The 15,246-nt window shown below is 44.6% G+C and overlaps 4 protein-coding genes across 8 annotated transcripts in view; 3 read left to right on the top strand and 1 right to left on the bottom strand.

The window, feature by feature from the left end:
• LOC125501811 (WD repeat-containing protein 19-like) overlaps window positions 1–15,246 on the top strand; it is a 130,681-nt gene that overhangs the window by 60,571 nt on the left and 54,864 nt on the right. The window lies entirely within an intron of this gene.
• LOC110116901 lies at window positions 188–15,205 on the bottom strand. The gene is made up of 6 exons (XM_048658706.1): window positions 14,827–15,205; window positions 10,830–10,951; window positions 8,854–9,117; window positions 7,372–7,553; window positions 1,622–1,827; window positions 188–326 (listed from the first exon to the last, which is right to left on the bottom strand). Exons 1-5 carry the CDS (start codon window positions 14,879–14,881, stop codon window positions 1,809–1,811), a joined length of 642 nt encoding a protein of 213 aa, XP_048514663.1. The 5' UTR covers window positions 14,882–15,205; the 3' UTR covers window positions 188–326; window positions 1,622–1,808.
• Window positions 226–6,500, top strand: LOC105684279 (chaoptin). 3 transcript variants are annotated; one of them, XM_048658651.1, is made up of 12 exons: window positions 2,021–2,088; window positions 2,163–2,425; window positions 2,501–2,788; window positions 2,893–3,130; window positions 3,262–3,508; window positions 3,599–3,850; window positions 3,972–4,288; window positions 4,370–4,667; window positions 4,758–5,238; window positions 5,326–5,589; window positions 5,705–5,933; window positions 5,994–6,500. In XM_048658651.1, the coding sequence occupies exons 1-12, from the start codon at window positions 2,036–2,038 to the stop codon at window positions 6,382–6,384; spliced, it is 3,321 nt and encodes a 1,106-aa protein (XP_048514608.1). In that variant the 5' UTR covers window positions 2,021–2,035; the 3' UTR covers window positions 6,385–6,500. The 3 variants fall into 3 exon arrangements, with proteins under 3 accessions (XP_048514607.1, XP_048514608.1, XP_048514606.1); XM_048658650.1 differs by lacking the exon at window positions 2,021–2,088 and adding an exon at window positions 226–520 and having other exon boundaries at window positions 4,758–5,589; XM_048658649.1 differs by having other exon boundaries at window positions 4,758–5,589.
• Window positions 7,530–14,685, top strand: LOC105684285. 2 transcript variants are annotated; one of them, XM_012397535.3, is made up of 8 exons: window positions 7,530–7,975; window positions 11,019–11,120; window positions 11,217–11,326; window positions 11,486–11,661; window positions 11,778–12,008; window positions 12,278–12,425; window positions 12,523–12,667; window positions 13,210–14,685. In XM_012397535.3, exons 1-8 carry the CDS (start codon window positions 7,894–7,896, stop codon window positions 13,392–13,394), a joined length of 1,179 nt encoding a protein of 392 aa, XP_012252958.2. In that variant the 5' UTR covers window positions 7,530–7,893; the 3' UTR covers window positions 13,395–14,685. The 2 variants fall into 2 exon arrangements, with proteins under 2 accessions (XP_012252958.2, XP_048514635.1); XM_048658678.1 differs by lacking the exon at window positions 7,530–7,975 and adding an exon at window positions 8,064–8,214.

The following is a 15,246-nucleotide window of genomic DNA, read 5'->3' on the forward strand; positions in this document are numbered from 1 at the left end:
TCGATTAATTATTGTTTTACCCCCCCTGCAACTGACTCGTTTCAAATCGTCAGCAGCAAGCATTGGCTACGCGTTCAACGTTCACAATGTACGGGATATCAGCTAGTAGAGAAAGTCTCACCTGTATACCATTTTCGACCGGCCAATGAAATCTTTTCTTTAGAACCGGCGTCCAGGTAGTGGGACAAGATACGGGGATCGTTACACTTGAGCACCGACGGTATCGTACCTCTCGTACTTTCTCGCAGTAGTCTCTTCCGAGGTTTTCGAGTGCAGATTCGCCGTTCACCGATGAATCAGACCCCCGTTGTCATCTTTGCGTATACCTTGAATTTTCGAACAAACCTGAATTAGTATAACGAGAAGACATGCTCGGAGAAAGGAAGTGCTCGAATATGTGCGTCATTTTCAATCACGGACCTGAGCAACAGCTGGTGAACGATACGCCGAAAATTCAACAACGAGTGTATTAATGAGAAAAGAGAAAATTTCGAGATCCGCCCGATCCAAGAATTCATCGGTAAATACACGAACAACTGGTTAATTGTACTACCGATAATAGTGATAGAAAATTTTTAAAACGTAAGATCGTCAGAAATAAGTGCGACTCCCAACGATTAATCACGATCAATCCTCTGGCGAGGTTGAAATTCAACGATAATCGTCTATCGAATGAATTTACACAACGCACGATCGTAACATATTTCCACTGAATTATTTTCTATTTTCTCGCACAGCCTACGAGGTCGAGACGCAGCGGTTGGCGAAGGGCGAGTCGGAGACTTTAATGCTCGGAGAGAACGTATTCTTAAAAAAAATTCCGGAAATCTGATTGCGCGCGAAATATGCATTCGGCTATATTCAAATGTACGCAGGTTTTATCGCCACCGAGATCCGAATATTAACGGTTTGGAAACCCGTGTTTCAATTGCTTGTATTTGTCGGAATCGATTAACTGTAGTTTCTCGTACGGATAAGCTTATAACGACCACGCGCGCACGCCAAGTTATTCGGGTGACTGGACGTAATTGACCGAACTATACGTATGTATGTACGTTGAATGAACGGTATGTAAGTTAAAACATGAAAGTTGAAGTTGGATGTCTTGTTAAAACAGACAACAATACAATAACAATAGTACCTAACAACAACAACAACAACAACAACACCAACCATAGCGACAACAGTACCGACGATTAGAACAAGAATTTTTCGTGATTCCGGTTGAAAGATTGCCAGGGCCGATCCTCTCACGATCGCAAGGTCGGTTGGTGTAAATTTACGAGCTCGCTCACCGCAGCACAGGCAACTACAACGTACTCGTCGAGTATCAAAGCACAAATATGCCGCGAAGATAGCTGCCGCATGACGTTTCAACCTTCGTGGGAAGACCCGGCAATTTCGGTGCGATACGATAGAAGGATAACCGTCTCCCCATTACTCCGAGAGTTTGCGACGTCGGATCGCGTTTACAATTAGCCGTCCGATGGGGGCGCGCATTTTCTTTCGTTCATCGATATCGCGACGAGGTGATCCCGTCGAGCGGAAGATTGAAAAAATTCAGACATCGACGATCACAGTCTACCGCGAAACGAGTAATATAATCAATTTCAAATCTCACGCCTCGGTACCGTAGGCCGACATCCATCCGGGTGAGGGGCACGACGATCCAGTTTGAGTCTCGTTATCGTACGGCTGCATTTGGTTTGTTCTCTCCACTGGATACACAGGTACTCGTTTGACCTAGTTTCATCCCCACAATAATATACGAGGCAGTGTCCGCAGCGTCCGTATTCAGGCCGTTTCGTTCATCGAGATTCCCCGAGTCTGGAAAATACGAAAACCATAAGAATCGGAGATAAAATAAAACGATTCGCGAAGTCGCAGGGCGATGACATGAAATAACGTTGGCGTCCCACGTATGGATCGACGACGGGCATCCGATCTCTGTGCCGGAGTGTAGTGCGAAGCGTGGGTGAAAATCGAGTATGGCGAGACAAGAAATAAGATTTAATAACGAGCTGTAATACCGCAAATGACGAGACGAATTCAAAAGGAGCGAGTTTCGCTCGCGTATTCGCGACCACCGTACGATGAATCATCGGAAATTTTCGTTTGCTCTGGCTTTCGCACGAACTTTAGTTTCTTCTCATTTTTTCCAGAAGTACGGATATGCCGTCGATGCTCGCGTTGGTCGTGATCGCGACGTCCGTCGTCCACGGGATTTACGTACCACCCGGACCGAGGTACCCGTGTCCCCGACGTCAGACGCTTTTTCATCCCTGCGTTTGCGTGAAAGGAAGCGATAAAGGACTTTACGTGAGATGCGAGAACGCGAATCTAGCCAGTTTGAGCCTGGGACTGATAAACCTTTCCCACGAAGGAGTGCCAATCGAGGAACTACTCTTCAACGAATGCAGCATCGGTGAGCCAACGCGAAGAGAACGGAGAGAAAAACATTTTTCATGAATGACAAATTTGGAAATTCCTCTTTTCAAAGCCCGCTTGTACGGTCCTCTCCTTTACCCTCTTCAAGTTCGCGTTTTGAAGTTTATCGGCACGCCGATAAGGATCATCGAAGAACACAGCTTCCTGGGTGTCAACGGGACATTACAAGAATTCCATCTCGTTGGAAGCGAACTCGAGAATTTTCCCAAAGAAGCGTTCAACATTCTGGGTAATCTCAGCATCCTGAATATCGAAGGGCATCGAATGAAGGAACTACCTCGCGACAGTTTCGCCCATAGTTTGGCCGCGGAGAAACTGGAGACAATTCGCATAACGAACGGTAATCGTCGTAAAATAAAAAATAATTGAATAATCGATCCTTTCGTTCTTATCCCGGTCGATGGTTGCTTTTCGATGCTATTCAATTTTTACTTTTCATACCAGGTACGCTCACTTCCTTGCCGGTCGAGTCGCTAGCTCCATTGAGGAAAGTAAAAACGGTCGATCTCCATAGCAACAAGCTGAAAGAATTGAAAAGAAACCAGTTCAAAGGACTCCGGGAAACTGAAACTCTGGATCTCTCCGGCAACCAAATTTCGAAACTCGACGCCTCGCATATATCAGACCTCACCAAATTGGGCTTTCTAAATCTGACCAGCAACGCTATAACGGAGTTGAAAAGGTGGGCGGAGTGACGACGTGTTCTTTCTTTGTCTCTTTCTCATTACTTTACTGGAAGAAGGACGATAGAACAATTACAATGATATGCAATCGTCGTCATTTTTACCGCCATTTCATTCTTTCTCTACGCAGAGGAACATTCGCTAGGAATTCTCTCCTGCAAGTCCTCAAGTTTCAACATAATAAAATAAAAAAATTAGACGCCAACACCTTCCGAGGTATGAGATTCATGCGCAGATTGTATTTGAGCGACAATGCGATAACGGATGTTGGAAGAGGTACTTTTGGATCGTTGACGCGAATCGGAACGATCGATTTAGCGAGGAACATGATCGAGAAAATCGACTTTCAAATGTTCAATCAGCTACAGTACGCAGAAGTAAGTACATGGATTGGCGGAACGTTGGCTGAACGAACGAACGAACGAACGAATCGAATGGATAAAAGGAATTCCTCTCAATTATTTCAGATTTTGGACGTATCTGAAAATCTCGTAACCAGCATAGACAAGTTGGCATTCAAGGATCTCTATCTTGCAAAAGTTAACTTATCGCACAATAAAATAACCACCGTAGAAGCTGGAGCGTTTGAAAATTGCGCGAATATAACGTTAGACCTTAGCTACAATCGGTTAGAAAATATAACGAAATTCGCATTTGACAGCGCGACTTATGCGCTCGAATTACAGCTGAGTTACAATCTATTCACGGAATTGAATCAGGTGAGCATGATTTTTGATAAATTATCAATGAAAAGTAAAAATGAGTTAAAAATTAGAAATTACCGTTCCCGTTTCGCCGATTGACTTTGTTTCTCTGAATTTTATTATTTTTCGCTTCCAGGTTCCTCTGCACAATATGACGGGATTGAAAGTTCTGAACGTTTCCAACAATCTGTTGTATTCGGTACCGCGGCAGACGTTTCCCAAACTTTACGAACTCCATACGATAGATTTGTCGTACAACAACATATCGGAAATAAATAACGGGATATTCCAGACCCTGTTCAGTCTACGGTATTTGAATTTATCCCATAACTCTCTAGAAAGAATAAGATCCTCGACTTTTGGCACCCTGCCAACTCTACTCGAACTCGACTTGAGCCACAATAAGTTAAACGACGTCTCTAGAGGCAGCTTAGCCAATTTGGCAAGTTGCAGGTGAGTTGCGTGTTTATCTTCCTTTGTAACGTCGGGATGGTTTTCGAGAAAAATCACGTACTCGGTTCGCTCACCTTTCAGGACTTTGACCGTGAAGAATAATTCATTGACGAAGATATTCCAGCTTCCGATATCGCTCGGTTATTTAGATTTCTCCGAAAATATGCTGGAAGGCATTCCCGTAACGGATGTATGGCCGTCCATGAATTCTCTGCTCTCTTTGGACCTGTCGAGCAATCGTCTCGGTGATAATTTACACCACGGAAGTTTCGTGCCGTTATTGACCCTCAGAATTTTATACCTCGTCGACAATAACATCACGCAACCACCGTGGGCGGCTCTCAGCAGTCTGAGCAGTCTTCAGTATCTCTACATCCAGGTAATTTGCTGTTCGAAATTGGGTATTCGAAATTCGGAATATCCGGATAATTTCCAGTGAACTCGGTGTACACCTGAATTCGATCCGCAGGACAATCGCTTGACGTCTTTGGATAAAGCGGCGTTCGGTCGTCTCCCGGTCGTATTCGAATTGAATCTGTCGCATAACAACATTCGCAATGTCAGTAACCGAGCATTCGAGGGCCTCCTTCAACTTTTGACCTTGAATTTGTCGAGTAATTCGATAAGCCGCATTCCAAACGGGGCTTTTCAGGGTCTAGTTTCACTTCGAACGCTCGACCTGTCTCACAACCTCATAGAAAAAATGGACAACAAAACGCACGGGCTCCTCGACGACTGTTTATCTCTCGAGAGAGTGAACCTCAGTCATAACAAAATATCATTTGTGACGAGAAAAATGTTTCCGAGCGATCCTTGGATTCCGTACAGATTGTCCGAAATCGATCTGTCGTACAATTCCATGCCCGTACTCACCTACGATCTGACGGTGGGAACAACGAAAGTCAGAAGACTGGATATCAGCCACAACAACATAAACGAGATAAGAAAATGCAAGAATGATTGGAACAAATTCGTCGGCCTCTTGCATTCTGACGGTAAAAAACAATGTCACGGTATAACTGTTTCTCTCGTTTCAGACGTGATTGGAAATTTGACATCTTTGGAGTACCTCGATCTGTCTTACAACGATCTCAACGATGTATCGGAAATAAACGCGATTCACGGTCCCCAGAATTTGAGCGAATTGTACTTGCGGAATAATCACCTCGCATCTCTACCCGTTGACGAAATAATTTCGATGAAGAGACTCCGGATTTTAGATTTAACTAACAACGATTTCAGCGGTTTCAATCCTGAAATGATGAGGATCGTCAACAATGGAACCGATCTACGCTACGCGGGTAATTTGAAACTACCTCGTCGATTGACGATCGGCTAACCGAACCGGTTTCGGATGAAAATCGACACGTTATTGTCACGGTTATCGTTTTTCTTGTTGTCGGTGTCGTTGAACAGGTAATCCTCTACACTGCGATTGCTACGTGAGACCGTTACGTCGTTGGATGTCCTCGTTAACCGAAATACCAAAATCCTGGAGAGATGTGAAATGTTCGACTCCATTTTTCGTCGCTGATAAACCGGTGAACGAGGTTACGGAAGATTTGATGGTATGCGGCGAAAGAGAGGTCTTGGACGACCCCGCCTACGACATAACACCGGACGTCAAATACCGCACTTTGGATCGGTAAGTTTCAGGGAATCGGCGGTAATGAGAAAGAATCGCAATAACCGATAACGTTTGCAGCAACGCCGAGGATAACACGTGGAAGTTGACTTGGTACGTGACGTCGCGTGAGGATATCGGCGATTTTTACATAGTCGTACGAGAGGCCGGTAGCACGGGCGATTCAACGGACAAGTCCAAATCGGTAAAACCGATATTCGAGAAGGATTTGGCCTACGTTGAGAGGTCTTTGAAAATTCGCGACCTACCGCTCGATGGGTCGAGAAAACACGAACTCTGTATTCTAGCCAGAGACTCGATAGGGAACGTGAAACACTTTAGAAAATCACAGTGCAAAATCCTCGATGAAACTAATTCACCGAGTCCCGCGGTCAACGCATTCGACTCGCAAATCGTCGTTACCACGATCGTTGCTAATTTAGCTATCAATTATATACTTGTGTCTGTGTGAATGATCCGGTGGGCTGAAAACTCCGTCGATTCGTTTCCATCCGACACACAGTATTCCGACAAGATATGTCAAACGCTGTAAATTTATAATACAAATAAACGAAAGAATGTACGAAAGATCAGTCGACGTACCGTTTCGAGTGTATATTAATTGAATCGCGGCTCGAAGAATAAGGGGCTACACGGTCTGGTGTAATTAATTCGTCGTAATTGGACCTGGTGTAATGTAATTACGGAACTTTTATACGGATGGGGCTCGACGACTATAGAAACGTATTATTGTCGCGCGTTGTACGGTAACGGATAATTAGAAAAGGTGATACTACGAGTGGCGAGCACTCAATGCCGAGAGGAGCCGATCGCGAGCGGAGGGAATTCTCTTCTCATTGTCGGTCTCAAGGAAGCGGGTACACGCGTTACACCGCGATACACCGTATGCGAAACCACGAGAGAAATTACCACGGAATTCCTCGTGTCGGGAAGTCGTACGGCCGCCGTCGTCGACACCCTCGCGTTATTCGCGAAGAGGTGGAGGACCTCGTATCGGACACAGTCGGTTTCCGACGAGACAAAAGACTCCAGACTCATCCTCCCTCCCGTAGCGAGGCGTTAGCCTCGCGAATCGATCGACGTACAACTAACGCGGATTCATTGCTCCAACTCGCACCGCTGCGGTCGCGGTGAGGTGCGGCTTACTCCGAGGGTTACTCGCCATCGGACAAAACCCGAGAAGAGCTCCTGCCGTTTAAGGCCTCTCGGTCTCAGGGACCGTAAACGTCTCGCGTCTCGCATCCGCACGCCCACCTGCGAACACGTAAGCGTTCGCAAGCATACGCATACGTATGCGCCTGTAATTGCGGACGGTGAATCTGTAATATATCGCCAGGCGTGTACGAATATGGGTATGCGGTAGGCGTGTGTTCCGAGAGGAAAATAAACCAAAAATTGAAAAAAGAAAAGCCCACACTCTCATTTCCCTTCCACTTACTTCTGTCTCCCTCTGTCTCCCTCCGTCTCCCTCTGTCTCTCTCCACCTTTCTCGCTTCGAGGTTTTCCTCCCCACCTTTCGATCCACCTGTGTATCTCGTGTTGGGACTTGAGGCCCACCAGTGGCAGCCAACCAGTGTCTGTCGGTGTCGCGTTGGGGTACCATCTTTTCCCCCTGCCGATCTGTTCGAAAAAATAAGTATCATCAATTGACGAGAACGGATATGCACGGAAATCATGTGCATACGGTACAGCGATAAACGTAACCGTCGAGCAACATAAGTAACAAAAGTGAGGACTGACGTCAAAAGTGCGAGATAGAAAAAAAATTACAAGAATTCGCGTGTTTGGTACACGATTCGTTGCAATCATAGATACCATATTCGATATATCTATGTTCTAACGTGTGACATCCGTCGTCATTTTCCAACTACCCTACGTACAATTCGTCGATTGAATTGAGATAGCGAGAAATACCGAGAGGCTCGATACATACGGTGAGAGAATACGTCGCGTCTGCAATATGAGAATGAAGGTGAACGCCGATTTTACGCAACTATTGGCCATTTGGATTTGCGTCATTTTAAATTTCGCTTATGGAAGTGGTAAGCGGCAATGTCTACCTACATATTTATCGGTCCTTGATTCGGGCATCGTTTCCATTTATTCATTTCCATTTCCATTTATTTATTTTTTTTTTCCACCTTTCTCTTCCGTATTCCTTCCCCTGCGCATCTCGTCGCCCACCGGATCACACGTGTGGCGATACAATACACAATGGATATACCCGCGGACGGACGTGCACCGCAACAACGACAACCCGTTGAAATCGTGGTAGTTCAAGGTAATCGTAAGTTCGAGCGGCTCTTCTCCGCAATTTTTCGAAGATATGTCGTACCACGTTGGTTTTACGTTTGCGTCAAGTGTCGGAATTCGTATCTGTGGCAATGATCACGTCGTGGCGCGTGCGAATCGGAAAATGACGATGTGCGATATTCCTGTTATAATATTTACACATCGACCGCGTGATCCGAACAATTTTAGCTGAATTTTCCCAATACAAATCGTCAGGGGAAAATGAGAGGCGCGATACAACCTGTTGATAATCATTTTACCACGCACTCGATTAGAGGATTATCGCGAGCCCGCGGACACACTCGTAAAGCCAGGAGCAGGTAAGCAGGTATCGTCGAGTCACCACGACTCGTTCTTAAAACTTGCAATTACGAGAACTGGCCAGAAGGCCTACACCTATTATACGAAGCTATACCTTTCTACTATTCGATACCGGCATCCACGTTTTGTCGTCCTCATCTTCCAACCGGTTATTTGTTGCGCGTTTATTGTAGAACACGTTGGCTGTTAATTTCCCTCAATTCTTTCGGAGTTGATCACGTTTGAGGGAAATATACCGTACGACGAAGAGTGCAAAAGGCAATGAAGAACGTCGAAATAAATTTTATGTAATATCTGATGTGTATACCGAAAATTGCATCCTGGATTTTACTTCTCCTCCTTGTTCTTGTTCTTCTTGTTCTTCTTTTTCTCCTCCTTGTTCTTCTTCTTCTTCTTGACAAGAATCATAGTACGTGTATACGTATAGATGCGTATAAAGGTATACGAGGTTTCTGCCGGGCTGTTGGCGTTCGTCGGCTCGAGGAGTAACTTTGGTCGGTGACTCGTGGGTAAAACCTGCTCTGCCAGTTGTTTCAACAGCCGAAGAATTCTTCCTTCGAATCCCACAAGGCTGCGGGGAATTCATTCAATGAAACAGCAGCTGACCGTCGCTCGCTAAATTGCAGCGGTCCAAACTCGTACGTAACGATCGGTGTTACGCAATTATCTTCGCTGTTAAAACGTACAGGTGTACGTATACCTGTGTCGTGCGTGTTGAGCGAAATTCGCGGCAACCGCTGTAAAATTTATCATCGAAGAATAAATGTATAAAGCAAAAAATGCCCGGCTCGCGGAGAGAAATAATAAAAACCGTCTAGACTTTGCGAGGGGAAAAAAATCCAAGAAATACATCAACGCTACGGCAGATACCGCGTAGGTACGTACGTACGTGCAACGTGCACGTAATGTGTTCACCTCACGTGAAAGGGAAATCACACGGCGTGCCTCGCACGGAGCAATCTCGACCAGACGTATATAACAAAGAATCGCAGCATAAGCAGAAGGTAGAGAAGGCGTAGAAGTAGGAGATGCGTGCAACCGTTGCAATCGAGTAGCCGAAGGCTGCGGTAGGTAGGACCGAAACGTACCGGCTGGACGCGAAATCCCAAGTACACTCGACGAACCGACAACGAGAGCGAGTGAAAAATGGAACTGGGTTCCGCCGCGCCGCGATACAAGTTACCGTCCTTAAAATGACAAACGGCAAATGCCGGACAGCGCGTCCGCGCTCATTCCCCTTACGAAAGGTTAAACAGTATTCACGCGATACAAGCCTCGGAAGAGCACCGTTACCGATCCGACTTGTACGCGTGCGAAGATCTCGCACGTACCGTGGACGCGCCTGTCGTGTCCGCGTGCGCACGGAGTCGCTCACCTACGGGGGCTACGAGATCTTCACCCGGTGAAGTTTGGCGGATTACCTCGCGCACGAGGCGAATCCCGCAGCGGCAACGATCGACGACAATCGTCGTCGAAAATCTGCGGCTCGGCTGAAAAATAATACAAGGAATTCGTCGGACGGAACTTTGCGCGGCGTGTACCCATCGTACTCGAGTACCTACGTGTTTCGTCGAAGAACCGTTGTCGTTCCGTCGAGTCTCCGGGGCTGCGGCGTCGCGACGCCCCGAGGTATAACGATACCGTGTACGGAGAGACGTGCGTACGTACACGTGCGCCGTATACCGATATCGGCGGCAGTCCCGGACGAGCCGACAAACGAAGCCCCGGCTCCAACTTGTGCGATATCTCCTCCGCGTCTCGGATAACGAGAGCAGGTCCTCCGCAAATAATGTTAAAACGATACAAGATGCGTGCGTATCGCGCGGCGACGAACTGTGCAACGATCGCGAAATATTTACCGGCGAATCGACTGCGCGTCGATAAGCAAAAATCAAAGTTGCAATTGCAGGCGGTGCTCCGGATTCGCGTTTACGTGTACGAAACTGTCTCTACGGTAATTCGAGATCGCGTGTAAATCTCTGCGTAAAATGTGGGCAGGTACGCACGTTGTACTTACAGGTAGAACCGATCGTCGCGCGACTTTCACTCCGCGTGCCCCGAGAATCGAGCTGCCCTACATTTTACGTAGGGAGCGACCGATACGGCTAATCGAACCGCTCCGCTTTGCGCATTCGGTGGGTGGTTTTGTTGTTCAAGTCGGACGCGCAATTTCCAACTTACGTACGAAGCGAAAAGAGAGGCTACGACGCGATCGTTCGGTGATCTCTTCCGCCTCCGTACGTCGCCCCAAAAGTAATAACGAATAGGCGAAAGATTGATTACCGGGACGCGGTGCTGTCGCCGATTTCGCGATGCACCCGACACTCCCGATCCCTTGCCACGTGATCCCTCGTCCGTTCCTTCGATCCTCGCGATCTCCGAGGGTCGATCGCCTCGCGATAAATCTGTAACGACGATCATTTGATCGTTATTATTTTCGTCGGCGTTGCCATTATCGCTATTATCCCACAGTGCGGAGCAAAGTACGATGTTCCAAAGAGGCCATGGCCGTTGACATTGTGAGGAGTAGCCCTACCGCCGGAATATATCTGCAAAATTTAAAAGACTACCCAGGTAAATGCAGGAATTCGGGGTATGAAAACAATGTGAGAATTAATTTAACGTTCGTTCGGTTACGCATATCATTGTTTGTTCCGTTATTCCCCACAGACGAGGCGTGCAAGCCGAAATTGAGCGACGGCGTCGCGACTTTTTGGCTATCTCTCGAGGAGGAGGAATTTTCGCGATGCGGGTTGACGAAAGTTTTCAACACGGTGACGGTAATTCGATAGAAAATACATTCGTTGATCATCCGCTTGGCTCAAGCGGGTGAACGCTGTTATTTTATCCCTAGATTCAATTCACGATTTATTCGTTACTTTGACAACTTGTCGTTACGACGGTGCGTCCTAACTTGTTTCACCTTGGGATCGTCGCAGGGTCAGAAGGTCTACTACCATCGTGTGATCGTCGACGATTCACCGGCCAACGGAAAACACGGTTTCACGGTGAAATGCGTCATCACCGAATTTACGGTTCCCGCGCCGGGCAATTCAACGCAGAATCGCACGGTAATCAACCGTAGAAGTCTTCCGGACAACTTCGAGGAGCCAGAGTGAGTTCCGATTCGCGTCCAACGATCGACAAACTCTACCAAAAACGGCGTGTATAAAAACTCGTCGCCATTATCGATCCTCGTGGATCGGCTGATAATTGTTTCGTCTTCTCCAGCGTTATCGACGTGAGCAAGGAATTTCTCGGGGAAGCCCCCGTACCGATTTTAGGGGTCGGCGTCCGTCAAGGGGGAAATTTGGTCACCGGAGAACTGAACGTCAGCCCAGGTACGCCGTTGCAGATGGAAATCTATTTGGATGCAGTGTCGGCGCCGATTTATGGCATTCTGGTAACTTACATGCAGGTCTCGGACACGAAGAGTCAGGAAGAAACTATCATATTCAACGGGTAATTGAAGAATTTTAATCAGCGAATAATTGTATGCATTATACGCAAGTGTACGCGGTAATTAATTACCAACTACGAATTAATTACTCGGAGAGATGGCTGTGATATTAACGACTTATGCAAATTTTTACAACTTGAGTAATTTTCGCAACAGCGATTTCCCGTTGTTTTTTTTTTTTTTTTTTTTTTTTTTTCCCCCCCGTACCGCAGGAATTCGGCCGTAACATTTTTATTTATTTCTCGTTCCTCTTGTTTTTTTTTGCCCGAAGGTGTTCCGTGGACCCGTATCTTTTCGAGAATTTCAACACGATAGACGGCGATTTTTTGAACGCGAGATTTCGGGCGTTCAAATTCCCCGAGAGCACGTACGTGCAATTTCGAGGAACGGTCAACGTGTGCTTGAACAAATGCGACGGGGTGAGTGATTTCATCTCAATATTTATAATTGTGCACGTTCCGATCGATCGATCGACGCGTTCCTCAGTTGGTAACGATGTGATTCTATGCATTGAAGAACGAATGCAGCAACGGGCAGGTTGGATACGGAAGAAAAAAGCGATCACTTTCGGGAGCTACAAACGACAAAAATAACATATTCAAAGTCACGATGTCTAGAATTATAAAAGTCGACTTCGAGGGAGGCGATGTTGCGGACAAAGGTAATCAAAAATAGCCGATCCATTTTCTATGATTACAACTAACGATCGTGTGCCTCCTACGTACGTACGTACAACCGCGAGTTACATAATTACATGCATGGCATGAGCCTCTCTCGCATACCGATCCCAAAGTCCCTGAAGCTGATTTAGTACACCTATATGTATGTATAGGAACAGCCATGGGAGTAATCGGGTATTAAATTTAAACGTTATAAAGTCAAACGCAACTTCTCTTTTTCCAAATCTTGAATCGCATACCGTTCGTCGACCACCGCGTGAACATGTTCTCGCTTCAAGTCTCAAAAACTTCCGCAACTATTTGATCTCGGTGTCCCGTTATGTTATCGAATAAAATTACCGCAACCTTCCTCTTCTTTTATTATTCGGCTTAATTTTCTTCACGAGGCAATAATTCGGAGATGAAAAAAAAAAAAGAAAAAAAATATTAACGCACGAGTGTCGCGATGAACGATAGTTTTGATGCTGATTTAAGCGTATGATTCGCACAAAATATAATTCGTTCTTTTCATCGTTATTTCCAGCGTTGTTGGAATTCGTAAGGGGTTGGAAAAATGATAGTAAAGCTGGGAGACCGCCGATAACCAAGGAGGTAATTGGAGAGCAATTCAAATACAGTGTGATAGAATCTCAAACGATGAGTGGAGAATCGTTTCTAAAAGCGACAAGTATTTCAGTTATTCTGTTATGCCTGTTACAGGTTCTTTAATTACGCAGGTGACTCATCGTATTTTATTTTATTATTCGTAAATTTTTCTTTTATATCATTTTCTTCTACCCCTCCTCTCTCTCTTCTCCTCCACTTATCCTTAGAATAATATGACTCAATGACTCGATCGACCAATGAGAATGGAAAAAAAAGGATCAACTCGAATTATGTAATTAAAGAAATTGACTTTCGAAGTATTGATTTGGTTGCCAGGAGTTGAAAAAAAAAAAGAAGTTATTATAACCGGTGACAGAATCTGGCATTTCCAGAATTTCCAGAACTTGGAATCTTTTATTTTGTGGATATAATTTATCGCTCGATGCTTCTTCTGATTGAATTTTAATGATCAATCACCATTATTGGTGCTGCAGACCTGTATATTGTAATGCTCATCCCGTGACTGTTTTAAAATTCATTTTATAATCATTATGAAAAAACCATTGGGGAGTCAAAGTCTATGTAATAGAATAATAGTTATGACGATGATGATGGCGATGATCGTTAGGAAAGAAACAGAAAAGAAAGGTGGAAAACAAAACTTTATAGAAAAAAAATAATATCCAAGTAACATCATTGAGAATAGATAGGGTATCTATTCTCAATGGTTACATCAATCACTTTGTGGACGACTTCATGTGATAATATATTAACTAATTTCAATTTACCTAAATGCAATTTTCATATGATAATCATAGCGATTATGTGTATGCAGACAATAATATGGGTATAAGTATAAGTATAATATACCATACATGTGTATCACTGCACGTTCGCGGAGCTTGCGTTGTGATCACTGCAGGCAAAGGTTAAATTAACAATGCTAATAATAATAGCAACAACCGCAATCATGATCATGATAATGATAATGATATTGACAATATTAATGATCATGATAACATTGCTAATAAAAATTGCTTCCCTATTGAATAATGGATCCCTATTTCAAGAATCTCGATATTTGAGAAAGTCCAAATACTAACATATACTATGTATAAATTAATTCTTAACGATGACGAGTATAACAATCCTTGTGTAATATTCTTCGTTATGTGACTGCTAATTAAATTTGTAGCTGAAGAGTTTATAAGAGATAAACCGATGAAATGAATAATTGGCTTTTGCAAATGGGGAATATAGAAAAATAAGCTAGTCGATCGTGGGACGACTAAAGATATAAATGCATATTGTTATCAATCCATTTACCTATGCAGGTATATGTATAGTTGTATACATAGATATATCCACTCAAATATTGGAGAAAACTATAAATAAAATATGTGATTGTAATTAATGAACGCACACTTTGTTACAATGACCCAAAAGTAAGTTGACATATAGCCAAAATCGACTGCGATTAATTCAGATTATACCAAAACAATTATTAAAGAACCGTTGTGTAGACAATGGAATAAGAAATGACGCCGTTGCTTACCCTGATCGGCAACTGACTGATGGGTCCACTGAGGCACACTGCACAATTTCACCATTAATCCGCACGAAACATTAAACGAAACCAAACACGGGTTGATCAAATGTCACTGCATCTTTCTGTATTAAATATGTATCAGAATATACTACCAATGTACACGTCTTAACGGTACGCTGATCCGGCCGGATATCCAGTGACGCGGTGTTCGGCCATTTCTTAAAACAAAAGATGCTAGCAAACGAGACGCTGAGCTAATCAGAAATCGCAATCGATTGAAGTAAACAAAGTTTTCAAATTTATGAAGCATGCGCAGTTTTGATTGTTTGTCATCTCTAGTTCGCGCCGTCGGCGCTTTTCTCAACCAATAAAATTCAAACACTGATAATCAAACTCGAACTAAATCCGATGGAACGCTTGAGATTT

The sequence above is a fragment of the Athalia rosae genome, chromosome 7 (assembly GCF_917208135.1).
Source record: "Athalia rosae chromosome 7, iyAthRosa1.1, whole genome shotgun sequence".
Classification (NCBI taxonomy): domain Eukaryota; kingdom Metazoa; phylum Arthropoda; class Insecta; order Hymenoptera; family Athaliidae; genus Athalia; species Athalia rosae.

Bases quoted from the DNA above. Each gene is read 5' to 3' on its own strand.
- LOC105684285 (XM_012397535.3), top strand. From the start codon at position 7,894: ATGAGAATGAAGGTGAACGCCGATTTTACGCAACTATTGGCCATTTGG. The intron at 7,976-11,018 runs GTAAGCGGCAAT...ATTATCCCACAG, and splicing joins AAATTTCGCTTATGGAAGTG to TGCGGAGCAAAGTACGATGT. The intron at 12,668-13,209 runs GTAATCAAAAAT...CGTTATTTCCAG, and splicing joins AGGCGATGTTGCGGACAAAG to CGTTGTTGGAATTCGTAAGG.
- LOC105684279 (XM_048658649.1), top strand. From the start codon at position 2,036: ATGACGAGACGAATTCAAAAGGAGCGAGTTTCGCTCGCGTATTCGCGA. The intron at 2,789-2,892 runs GTAATCGTCGTA...TTTTCATACCAG, and splicing joins GACAATTCGCATAACGAACG to GTACGCTCACTTCCTTGCCG. The intron at 4,289-4,369 runs GTGAGTTGCGTG...CTCACCTTTCAG, and splicing joins GCCAATTTGGCAAGTTGCAG to GACTTTGACCGTGAAGAATA.
- LOC110116901 (XM_048658706.1), bottom strand. From the start codon at position 14,881: ATGGTGAAATTGTGCAGTGTGCCTCAGTGGACCCATCAGTCAGTTGCC. The intron at 10,952-14,826 runs GTAAGCAACGGC...TCGTCGTTACAG, and splicing joins TCAGTCAGTTGCCGATCAGG to ATTTATCGCGAGGCGATCGA. The intron at 7,554-8,853 runs GTATACACATCA...TTTTTCGAACAG, and splicing joins AATCCAGGATGCAATTTTCG to ATCGGCAGGGGGAAAAGATG.